The sequence below is a fragment of the Mauremys reevesii genome, linkage group 4, assembly GCF_016161935.1.
Source record: "Mauremys reevesii isolate NIE-2019 linkage group 4, ASM1616193v1, whole genome shotgun sequence".
NCBI lineage: Eukaryota > Metazoa > Chordata > Testudines > Geoemydidae > Mauremys > Mauremys reevesii.
The window spans coordinates 112,587,139-112,599,839 of NC_052626.1; the positions used below are offsets into that span (position 1 = coordinate 112,587,139).

General features: G+C 52.4%; 1 protein-coding gene across 8 annotated transcripts in view; it reads left to right on the forward strand.

The window, feature by feature from the left end:
* The window catches only part of HRAS (HRas proto-oncogene, GTPase), a 78,553-nt gene that overhangs the window by 61,542 nt on the left and 4,310 nt on the right, over nucleotides 1–12,701 (forward strand). For all 8 annotated transcript variants that reach the window (XM_039538296.1, XM_039538302.1, XM_039538303.1 and 5 more), the window contains 2 exons: nucleotides 7,139–7,317; nucleotides 10,455–10,614. In XM_039538296.1, the coding sequence (XP_039394230.1) occupies nucleotides 7,139–7,317; nucleotides 10,455–10,614 (339 nt within the window). The remainder of the gene's footprint in view (nucleotides 1–7,138; nucleotides 7,318–10,454; nucleotides 10,615–12,701) is intronic.

Consider the following 12,701-nt stretch of genomic DNA (forward strand, 5'->3'; position numbering starts at 1 on the left):
GCATAAGGTCTTTAATGTCTGTTTGTCTGTCTTTACTCCGGATGGTGACTGACTCTGTTTCCTTTGGGAAGCAGATGGGACTCAGTGGACAGAGCACTGAACTGGGACTGTTCCCAGTTCTGCCGTTGGCCTGCAGGATGACCAAAAAATGGCATAGAGGGGTAAAGAGACTTAGTTTCCCCTTCTGTAAAATGGGAACAATGATACTGACTTCCTCTGTGAAGCACTGTGAGATCTGCTGATGCAAAGTGCTATATGAGTGGTGTTACTGTATTGTCGAAAGAAAGGATTAACCCTCTGAAGTGCTCAGATTGTGGTGAGGGATGTGGCATAATCTCCTGAACAGAACTGCTTTGCTTCCCTTCAGATAATAAGGAGCTACTCTGCTTTCTTTAAAATTCAGCCCCCTGCCCTTGCTACTGCCACCAGTCCAGCTCACCAGGGCCGCAATGGCAAGAGCACTAGTGTAGACAAAGTGCTGGTGGCAGCAGCATTTTAACCACTCTGTCACCTAACCTTGCCAAGAGTAGGTCTGTGCAACCTTGTGCTTGTAATGCTGGTGGATGCTGGGCTTGTCCGCTCTGTGGCTGAAAGGGTGCTAGCAATTAGCCCTAGGAATTCATAGCCCAGAAATGTATTGTGTTTCTCAGACAAGAACTCACTGTACGAGGAGTTTGTACTGATGTCTAAACACGGCTTTTTGCTAGTATCACTGTTACATGATGCCTTGAAGGCCCCAGTTGGGGTCAGAGCCCTGCTGTGTCAGGCGCTGTATATACGCAGCCGTTGCCTTAAAGAGCTTGCAACCTATATAGACAAGCTGGAAGATGAGGCAGAGAGAGATTAAGTGACTTGTCCAAGGTCGCACAGGGAGTCTGTGGCAGATCCAGGGATTGAAGCCAGATCTCTTGAGTCCCAGGCCTACACCTTAACCACAAAGCCTTCCCTCCTCCCTGTGGCTTCAGCCACCATGTGGGCAGGATCTAGAACAGAGGTGGGCAAACTACAGCCCATGGGACCATCCTGCCTGTCTCCTGAGCTCCTGGCCCCGGAGGCTAGCCCCTGGCCCCTCTCCTGCTGTCCCCTCAACCCCCACAGCATCAGTTCGCTTGCTCTGGCGCAATGCTCTGGGCGGCGGGGCTGTGAGCTCCGGGGGCAGCGCAGTTGCAGAGCCCGGCCTGACCCGGTGCTGTGTGGTGGTGGTGGAGTCGGTGTGGCCCGGCTGTAGCGCCGCTAGCCACTGGTGCTCCAGGCAGTGCGATAAGGGGGCAGGGAGCGGGGGGGGTTTGGATCGAGGGCAGGGGAGTTCGGGGTGGTGGGCAGGGGCAGGGGTGTTGATAGGGTCGGGGGCACAGGGGTTGAGTGGGGGCAGGGGTCCTGGGAGGGTGGGCAGGGATCCCGGGGGGGCAGTCAGGAAGGAGGGGGGGTTGGATGCGATGGCGGGGGGCAGTCCGGACAGGGAGCAGGGGTGTGTGGATGGGGCAGGGGTCCCGGAGGAGCTGTCAGGGAACGGGGGGGGTTGGATGAGGCAGGAGTCCGAGGGGGACAGATAGGAGGTGGGGGGCCGGGCCACGACCCCCTCCCCTAACCAGCCCTCCATACAATTTACAAAAACCGATGCAGCCCTCAGGCCAAAAAGTTTGCCCGCCCCTGATCTAGAATGACTGTGTGGCAAACTGAAGTTAGAGTCCATCTCGCAGGGTCCTAGGGCCTGGGTTCCAGTCTGAGCCTGAACATCTGCACTGCGGTTAAACAGCCCCTCAGCCCAAGCCCAAATCACCTGCCATGGGCCAGCCACGGTTTTTAATGGCAGTGTAGATGTACCCTTAGGCTTTTCTGCCCCAGCCCCTCTTCTGAGTTGTTGCTGCAGAAGCTCCCACGCTTTCTTAGAAATCTACTCTAGGTCGTTTTGCAGGAAAGCGCTGTGACAGCCCAACGTGACAGGAGATGTCTGTGCTGGGAAGCAGAGGTTTCCGCAGCACTGTGAGGAGCAGAGCCCTGCTCTTCCCTTGGACTGGAAGAGGTGGAAACGTTCCCTCCCCTCACCGGACAATGGACAGGAGGAGAGAGTGCCCCGACCTTTTCAACCTCTGTTGTCCCCTCCAGCGTCACAGCCTTGACTCTGGTGTGCCTGTTCCCATGTGCTGCAGAGATTTGCTCCATGGAAGCACGGCGCTGGGAATGTAAACCCTGAGCACTGTCCCCTGCAGCCAGCATGCTGCTACCGTCCCCTCTCTAGCGCACGCCTGCACCTCCTGTGCCTCTGAAACACTTACTTTCCCCTCGTCTGCTACGTGCAGGCCAGGCAGGTCCCTCCCTTAGGTATCTAAGGTTCCCCCTGCACCATGCCCTCTGCCACTTCACACTCTCATAGGAACCTCAAACCACTGAGGCTTTCACTGCTCTGATAAAATAGTTTTCCTCCTTTCACTTAAATATATTTGCCTGCTGCTCCCCCGTCCCCCCGCGGAGTTAAACTAGCATGCTGTGCCTGCGGATGTCAGGAAGGAATCGCCTTTCAGTAGCAACCGCATCTTCCAAAAATACCCCGTAACACCTTCAGCTGGGGCATTATGGGAGCTTATCAACCTGCCTCTGAAGAACTGGGTAGAAGCAACAATTGGAGGCAGGATACTGGACAGGACGGGCCTGTGGTCTAAGGGACATAGTTCAGGGATTAGGTACCTGGCTCCCATTATTGATAACTGGAATGAACTCACTTAATGTCCCCCAGTGAATATGGAGAATTCTTCTCGCTGCACTTTGCATTCATCCTGTATCTAGGCCCTGGGTTGGACTACAGCGATAACAGCAGCTCCCTCGCTGAGGAGTCCTCAGCTCCTTCCTGTGCATCAAAACTAGCCTTCAAGCTTCCTCTCCGCCATAAATCTCCTGTTATAAATGAAACTCGCTGAGCCAGGCTCAGGCAGATACAGCAAATCCCCTGCCTGCAGATTTGGTGCTGAGCTGAATTTCTGTGAAATTGTGCTAGAGAGTGCGTTCCCTTCAGCTACAGGAGAACCGTGAGCCTCAAGGAAACCCTGCCTGGCGTGTCTGGGGCTGATGTCATTTTCTGGGGGTTGCATTCTTTCTGCGCCTAAGAGGAGTTGTACTGGACAAGAGATGTTTGGAAAGCATGCAAGCCAGAGTCTCCCAGTGCATTGGAACAGGTCCTACATGTCTCAGTCCGACCCTTCGAGCTCTCCCACTGGGTCTCTTGCTTAGCCTTTCTGGCTGTGGCTTCGGGAAGCTCAGCTGTCTGAGCTGCCTGGGCCACTGTCAGTGTGCCTCTGGGATATGACAAGCAGCTAAGCTGCTGTTTCTGTAGCAATGGGTGTAGCAGTCTGTTCTGTCTTGTTGAGCTCAGCGCATATGAAGTGGGAGGAGAGGGTCTCGGTCACTGTTCCTCTGATGAGCTCGGCTCAGGCTTAGATGAGCCCCTTTCTGTAGTATATGGAGTGTATGTAGGGAGTGTTGTCAGGTTTAAAGGGCTCTTAGAACTGGCAAGTTTTGACATGGTGGAAACTGCAGGTGGCCGGGATCCTGGCTCCAGTGGTCTGATACGTGCGCTCATGCCTTGGAGGTGCTGCCAAGTATGCCAGCCCCTGTTACGACAGCGTCTTCATGACTTGGCAGCCGGCAAAAGGAGGGGCACAAGTGATGGTGCCTGGTTTAGGGAGGGGATGAAGCAGAAAGTAACATGAGCAATGAAAGAAAACTCCAGGGCATTTTTGGTTCAAGCTGGGCAGAAAACCAGTAAATTCTTCCCTTGAAAGGATTTCCTGGTAATATCTCCTGGGAACCTTAGATCCCATCTTACCCTGTCAGACCTGAAAAAATGCAAACCATTCTCAACAAAACCTCAAGGAACTCACCTGTTTCCTGGTTCTATTATGAACTTGAAACTGAGCCCCGGCTTTGCTAAGAGAGTTAGGAACCTTTCCAGGTGACCCTGGGTTCACTGCAACCTCAGGCCAAACTCAGAAGTTTAGCTGGAGTTTCACTTTGAGTTTTTGGCTCCCTTCAGCCATCCTTCCCTGGGTAGTGAACGGACCGTGGATACTTACAGCCAGAGGTTTGTCCTCCGGACACATGCCAGAGACCACTGTCTTGTCAGTTAATGAAGGATCTGGATGATAGTAACCTGACCTACACAGACTGATCTCTGCATGCTTCCTCCCTTGCTGCCAGCACCAAGAGGAGGTTTGGAATGGTTGTGAAGATGTTGTTGAATTGTGGAAGAGCTAGTGATAGTTGAATGCTGACACACTGGCCCCTAGCTGCATCACCTTCACGGGACACCTTAGTACAGGAGGAGATTAAAGTGGCTAGGGAAAGCATATCCCACATCCAACCAGTTATATTGCTGTAGTCTGAGGGTAAAAGGGTTTCTTCTCATCCATCATTGGGTCCCCCTGAATCTAGGCATGTAGGACTGTTTTGTCCGCGTGGTGAACACCTTGCTGAATCTGGATTCTTTCCACTCCGATACAGATCCAAGCATTTCTGACTGCAGATTCCCCATCTCTTTCCTGGATAAGACCAGCTTTGATAGGAGTTGGTTAAGCCACTTCCATGGACGAGCGAGCTGTGTTTGCAGGTGGCGTTCCACCTGTTTACATCCCCAGGGCCAGTGGGCTGTGATCTCAGAGACCCGACCTGTGCTTCTCTTGGCTAGTGAAAGGCATCAGGCAGGCTTCAGATACGTTATTGATGGGGAATGTGAATGCCTCCTTAGAGGGCAGAATGCCAATCACCTTTACAGTGGCTGGTATCTTGCCAAGCAGTCACTCAACATTGTTGGTCTCTTTTGCTACTGCTCTGTCTCTAGCCTTCCCTTTTTGGGAAGGGGTATTGAGACAGTCACAGCTCTGGATTCTTTTGACTTGTTGGATCCCTGTGGATCTGGTTTCAGGCCTCACTGTAGAGTATGGAGTGTTTATAAGGTGTGCTTGGTGGTTGATCACCTAGCCATGAACACAGGGAATGTTGATTTCATTACCTCAGTCTACGGCCTTTGATCATGTCACTGACCTCTGCTTCTGCTGCTCTTCGGCTGGAGAACAGTTTTTCTTGTGAAGGGGCTATAGCCCATCTGTTACATTATGGTGGCTGAACCTTAGCAACTGAAAGAGCTAAACCTTGACATTTGGTTGTAAAATGAAGGCTTAGAATTTACAAAATATCACAGAATGCAGCCAGAGCTGCAGAACGATTCTTAAATCACAGGATCTGGAACGATTTCCCCCACACACACCTGTGATTTCCCTCCCACCCCTTTTCTTGCTATGAAAGCATTTGGTTGGGTGCTTTATGCTTTTGAGGTTGGACTGGTGGGAAGAAAGAGACTAAGCTGTTCCCGTGGTTTGCATGAAACATGACAGTCCTCTTTCCATGCAGATTGTCCCTGCAACATCCCCGGTGGTTAGACTAGGCAAGGAGGAAGTGTGATGATGTCACCTAAGGGGCAGGGCTTTTTGAGGCCCTGCTTTTAAAACTCTGAACAGATTCCCACTGCAAATCTTCATAAGTGGCTTTTTTTTAATTGCTTGTAACTTTTGCACACCCAAACATACTTTCTAAACTGGAACACTCCAGAATGAGCCCATTGACATGACGCATCAGATTTCAAGGTGTAGCCATTTTTGTCTTCTCCATGTGAAAAATTGGGTAGCAGCAATCAGTTCTACAAGGGGGAAAAGTATTTGGGGCTTTTGCATAACTGAATGGATTTTCCTTCAGCTGTCCAAACTCTAACTTTGGACATTGTGGGAAGTGCCCGCTGCCCAAGGGAATTTTTTTGAGAAGTCTGAGTGAAAACAAGGGGTTATAATTAAAACCAGTTGGCAACCTTAACTATAGTGTTTGCTACCAACCAACAAACGTTCAGGCAAAAGGGAGAGACATTAGTGATCTTGGATGCCCAACTTGAGGTGCTTTTTTTATGTGTCGGATTTGCAGAGAGTCGAGCGTATTATGGCACCTAAAATCATTAGTGACGTCTGGAAATCTTGGCAGCTCTGAGCTGGCTAATGGCTGGCAGCAGTGGGATGGATTTCGAGAAGGGAGTACGAGGAAAATCTTTGCAAGTGAGATGTCCTAGGCTCGGGAATTCCCAGGGGAATTGCTGGGAGGTCTGGCAGCTGGGCCAGTCAAGGCTAGAATGGATGAGATGTGGTAGAACATCTCCCATAGGGAGTAGCACTGTGTTGGCAAAGGCTGGACTGGATGATTTAGCAGGTCTTCTCTGTCTCCGATTTCCAGGACTGATTAGCTACAGGCTACACTAGGGCATTATGAGTGGAAGTGGTTGGAGGTGTCAGTTGCTCACATGAACTCCAGCCCCCACGTGCCCACACTCTGTTTACCTGTTTGCATGTCCCTAGGCCTGGCCACAGGAGGTGACTGAACCACCACTGTGCCCTGCAGCTCCCTAAGAAAAGCTGCATCAGGAAGGGAGGCATGAGGAGGGTTTAGCCTGTACTAAATAAAGTTAGAAAAATAGCTGTCTGGGGCTGGGTGGCACTAGCGTGAAAGGCGCACCTTGTCTGCCGGGAGACCGCGTCGGAAATGGGCGGAACAGAGGTTGTGTTAGCTGCTGCTCTGGCAGCAGAGGGGAAATCTGTTCTGCAGCTCCCCACCCCTCCTTCCATTTTTAAAAGGGATTGAGTCAGCATTTAAGGCTGGCTAGATCCAGGCGTAACGCAGGCAGAGATGGTGTAAGTCCCCTCTGCACAGCGTAGCCAGTGTGCCATAGTCTGACTGGCAGCACCTCTTCTATTCCAGTCCTGGGCCGAGCGATGTGCTACCAGTGCACCACAGTCCTGACCTGCAGCACCCCCTGCTACTCTGGTCCTAGGTTCCTACACACCCCGGCCAAAGAATCTCTCCCTGCCATTCCAGTCCTGCTGAATTGAGGCTCCTAATCATGGCAGATGGGGTGGGGGTGGTATTTGTGGGGTGTGTGCAAACACCCACTGGGGGCATCTAGGGTGAGACAAAGCTCGCTTCTGTTTGTTAGCTGCAGTACGTCAGGATTGGAACCCAAGGCTGAAGCAGCGGAAGACACACACACACCCCCGTGTTAACTCCCTGCTCATTCTCTCCTAGTGACTGTCCCTTTCTGTTGGCCCTGCAGGATTCCTACAGAAAGCAGGTAGTCATTGACGGAGAGACCTGTCTGTTAGACATCTTGGACACGGCGGGTCAAGAGGAGTACAGCGCCATGCGAGACCAATACATGCGGACGGGAGAAGGCTTCCTGTGCGTCTTTGCCATTAACAATACGAAATCCTTTGAAGATATTCACCAGTACCGGTCAGTATCCCCGGCAGAACTCTTCCCCTATGGCCAGGGCTGCTGGGCTGCCTCCCATTTTAAAGGGCAGGCCTGGCTGGTGTGCTGTGCTTCCTGCCAAGACCAGGCGTGTCTGCTGTGGGAGCGCTGGCTGCCAGCAAAGACAATTACCTCAAGCTGCCATTCCCCAGGGAAGGGAAGGAGCAGGCGGCTAATGTCAGTGGCTCTGAGAAAATCCATCCGCAGGGCATTGCTGGTGGCCTTGGGGGACTTGATAATGTAACGTTTAAGTGTTTACGATGACTAAAGAGAGAGCTGATCCCTTCCTATCCCCCTCCCTTCCATCTCTAATTAACGGCATTGCACTGCCAGTGAAACTGATCTCAGCAGCTCCTGCTGTGCGGGAAAGCTGACAGAGGCGGGGAGAACAGGCTAGGGTAAGGGTAAGGAGAGGCAGGGTGCCTGATAGGCAGGGCTGCTTCAGCCACTTGCTCGAATTGCAGAGCACACAGCTAGGAAGAGGCCCTGAAGAGTATATAATGGGAACAAACAAGACAGATAAAGGGGGGCGAGGTGAGTTGCCTGCGGTCACCCAGAAGATCCGTGGCAGAGCTGGGCGTAGAACATAGGTCTCCTGGCTCCCAGCCTAGTGCCCTATCCACTGCACCAGGCTGCCTCTCCTGTTTTATGCCCAGACACCACACGCAGTTTGGCGGTGGGAGGGACTAATGCACCCAAGGCGATGGCTGCTCTCTGGTTACCACCCAAGGAGCAAGCGGATGGCCCAGGCTGGAGAGAGTGTGATTTTTGTGGTGGGGCCCTGGCGTCTCACCATAACCCAGCTGCCTTACACCTTCTTCCCAGGACTTGTTTCAGGGGCAGGAGGGGCTTTATGGATGCAGCCAGCAAGCAGTCTGTTTGCAGTAGGAATTGCGGGAGGGGCTCTTTGTAAGCACATGTTTCACAGGCCTGGGAGCAGCTATTCCTCAGGCAGGCAGGCAAAGGAATGGGAGGCAAGGAGCATGTTCAGCAAACATCTGAGGCAGTGAAAAGGTTCGTGGCTTCTTGGGCTCCCAAGGATCAGGCCCTCCTGGAAGGAAGTGCTGAGTGACCATGCTCCAGCCCTGAATGCCTAGAACAGTAGCATCTTTGATTGCTAGAAGGAGGTTAGCTCTGCAGGGTGGTGCCCAGCAGTCATTCATGCTGGATGACCTGGAGAGGCTGCAGGAGCTGGAGTCTGAAAGCCAAGCTGATAGAGTGGAACTGTTCAGACAGTGGCTGACGCACATGCACAAAGGGCTGCAGGGGGCTAATGGTTACTTATGGGCTTAGCTAAGTAAAGGGTAGATTGACACTGTGCAAGGCCCTTAACAGCTCTGCCAATGCACCTCAGTCCTGACCTGCAGCCCCTCTGCAATCCCAGCTCTGCCAGTGCACCTCAATCCTGACCTGCAGCAGCCCCCGTTGTCCCAATCCGGAGCCCCAGCCCACAGCTCTGCCAGTGCAGTCCAGATCTTATTTGTAACACCCTTTACTATTCCACTCCAGCCAATGCACCTCAGTCCTGATTTGCTACCAAGGCCAGCCCTAGATTTTTGCCAGGGTCCTATACGAAGTAACACTTCGCATGCCTCCTCCAGCTCCTACCCCCCACGTATGACCAGATTCCCCATTTCTGTGAACCCATCACTCCCTCCAGTGGCGGTTTTTGTGCATCTGGAAGCCTCCACCCCCAGCCAGTGGTGACCCCCGTTATCCTTTGTACCACATCCCTTCATCATCATCATATTCCAGGGGTTCTAGCGATCCCCTTCCATCCATGTGGTCGGTGGCTCTTGGTCTCTGCCACAGCTTTCAGGCGATGGGATCAGAAAGGAGTGTGGAAGGAGGATCCGGAGGATGGGGGAATGGGGTGTGTATGTGCAGGGACCCTGGAAGATCAGGATCCTGTGCACCTACATTGGCCTAAGGCAGCAACTGCCTGCAACACACCTTGTTATTCCAGCCCAGGTGTGTCTCTTTGAGTAGATGAGGCTGGTTATAGAGACCCTGATTTAGCACAGCACTTAAGCATGTGCTTAATTTCCATTGAAGCGGAGGAAAGTTGAGCACATACGTACGTGCCTTGCTGAATTGGGTCCATAGTGCAGTCTGTGGTTTTGCAATATGGACAAATGGGAACTGAGATGATGAGCCCGTTCACTTGTGAACATCAGGATTTGAAACCAGGGCTCCAGGATTGAAAGGCCAAGAGGTCAGTGTGCTAATTTGCTGCTTCTCACCTCCAGGGGATTCTGAACATGTTGAATGAGTATCCGAACTTGGGGTGGAATAATGAGGGATTCACAATGCCTTGTTTGGAGGGGGTGGGGGAGAAGAGTGGCATGGGTGTAGCTTTTTATTTAGACCATATGTCTGTTCTCCCAGCGGGGTGGATAACCAAGGGGCACAGTCATTGCCTAGGAAAAACTCCGCAGAATCCATCAGCTCATGGTCCTGAGCATTCTCTTTCTCTTTGCTCAGTTCAGATTGGCCAGCAGATCCCAGCCAATGACTGCGGCACTTGGGCTCCATGTTCATTGCTTTGCCTTTCCATATGAGCGAGTGAGACTTTGTTCCTGCTCCGGAATAGGGGATGTTTCTGTGCCCCTGGACAGCTGCCTGGTGGCTCTGAGATTACAGTACTGAGCCTGGCTGTAGTTTTGTTGCTGATAGAGGGAAGCTGTTCCAGATAACCCCCAAGACCTTGTGACAGGTCAAAGCTAAGCACAGCCCTTGTTTATCCTGGAGCCAAAAGGGCCACTTTGGGCTGTGGGCTTTGCCTCTTGTCCCCAGCCTTCCAATAACAAACATGCCCCACGTAATCATTTTAAAAATGTACAAGCTCGTCTTGGCTCCACAAAATAAATGGACAAAGAGTGGGATTTTCATAATGCACCTAAATGACTTAGAAGCACAAATTCTGTTGACTTTCACTGGGGCTTGTATTAGTGGAGCAGAATTCTGTTCCTATCCATTACAAGTGGCACGTGCTCTCTCTCTCCCCCCCCCCCCCCCCCCAAGATCGCTCTGAAACTAGCTGCTGTTGTCATTGTGATAATGAAATGGCTCCTCCCCTGGCTTTTCCTCTCCTCACTTTGGCATCTCTGTCTCTGCAGAGAGCAGATCAAGAGAGTGAAGGATTCAGACGATGTCCCCATGGTGCTGGTGGGAAACAAGTGTGACCTTCCAGCCCGGACAGTGGAAACCCGGCAAGCACAGGACCTGGCCAGGAATTACGGGATCCCCTACATAGAGACGTCAGCGAAAACCAGACAGGTAGGAGGAGAGATGGTTTAAAATGTGAACCAATAGCAGTCCTCAAAGGCCCCCTTTTCACACACCTACAAACCCTTATCTCCATGTAACCCATCTAAACATTCCACTCTCAGCACTTAGTGTAGGTCCTACTCTATTTCTCTGTGGTGACAGTCACACTGGGTTGTGTACATTGAGGCAGGTGGGATTTCTGCACTATTTATTTATTTTTTTATTTTTTGCCCTGAATCCAGGTAGGAATATCTCTGGTAATGCCAGAGATGAGTGTGTGGATACTGCATATCCTGAAAGCCCAGGGCTCTGGGATTGGTGCCTGGAGAGCTGCCCCAGCACCAAACAGCTAGACTTGTAAGGCTTCACCAGCCTGTCTAGTTACCTCCTCTTCTCAGTGCTTCGTTCCATTGTTGTGGCTGTAAGCAATTGCCTAGCCAGCTGGCCAGAAGGAACCTCCTCCTTTGCCCTGCCCCTCCCACAGCTGCCATCTGCCCCCTCCCTGCGTTGTGTGAGGAAACAATCCCTGAGCCTGCCTCTCCCTTCACGCAGACTGACAGCAGCATGGCTGACGCACAGCCCTGTTGACAGAGCAACATGCATTTGCTGTCAGGCAAGCAATGCTCCAGCTGCTAATTACACAGCGTGCTGCGTCTCCTCTGACAGCTCAGAAGTGCCAGTGAGCAGGGGAGTGAGCATGAATTAGAACAGGCCAGCGCTGGCAGTGATTTACCACAGTCGGGATGCTGGGATAAAGCTGCCAGGAAACCCATCTTGGGGGCTGGCTGCCACCTGGGTGAATCACGGCCGGATCTCTCCCCTGCACCCTTCAGCCCTTTCCAAGGCTGCTACTTCTGTCCTGGCTGACCACGCTGGTTTGCTTTGTGATGATCCGATGCTGCGTCGCAGCATGAAGGCCCATGTTGCACCAGTGCACGGGGTGGGTAGTGTATCTGTGCTGCAGTCATCGCTGTATTAAACGAGTGCCTTGCAGGATTAAATGGGCCCCCCAGGAATCTGATTAATGCCACCCTTGCCCTACCCGCAGCAATTCCCGATGGAGCTGTGTGTCCCGGGTGCTAGGCCTGGGAGAACGCATGAGGTTCAGGGTTAGTGGCTACCTCTTCTTTGCCTCCCCTCTCTAAAACGAAGTGTCTTTTTGTCTTGCCTACTCTCTCGCTAACTTCTCGGTGCCAGTGCCTGGAGATGGCAGAGGCGACCGGTGAATTATTGTGGCGGGCACGTGCTGTGTAGATTGAAGGGGAGAAATGCCCATGGTCGGAGGAGTCAGTTGCCGCCTCAAGGCTGAATGTTCCAGCAGAGAATTCCTCTCCCTGTTCCAGTGAGCTGGTCGAGTCCCCCGCACAGTGGGGGCTTGCCCTGTGTGTGAGCTCTGGAGGGGATGGAATTTAATGCACAGGCTGGAAAGGCGTGGCCACAGGGTAGCCTGTGTGGAATCGGTCCACACTTTCCCCGATTGGCACTAATGGGAGCTCTTATTGGTAGTCTCAGCAGAGAGGCCTGGGGTTGAATAGGCCTTCTTGCTGCTAGGTCCCCGCAGGTCAGGGCTGAGACAGGCAGGCAGAGGGTTGTGGGGATGCTGCTTGCCCTTTGGACAGAGGGAGGACTTTGTCCTTCAGGGCCCTTGATCTGGGACGTTTGACCAGCACCCAACTCACGGGAGGGATTACAAAAAAAGGGTTAAAAAGGCACCCACATGCTGCAGTTGGGTGGGTCCTAGGCTGGCATTGGCAGCAGATTGTTTCCAGTGAACCTTTGTGCAGCTTCCCTGTGTTCATCTCCTAACTTTTCATCCTTAGGTGTATTCTCAGGTCACTGATCCTGCAGACATATGTATAGAGACACACACACGTATACAGGGGTTATCCCATTGCCCTAGAGAAGAGCTGTGCCTCCTTGCTGTAGGGAGGGCTACATCACAGGCTTGCACAGCTCCGAGTGGGTCACGTGGGGCGTAGGGAGGGCTATGTGGTACATAAAGTCCATAGAGTCAGTGAACGCCTGCAGTCCCATATGATTTTAAATTGCACCTTGATCTTCACTCCCTTTGGTCCCGTAGCCTCTGCTGCTGGTCT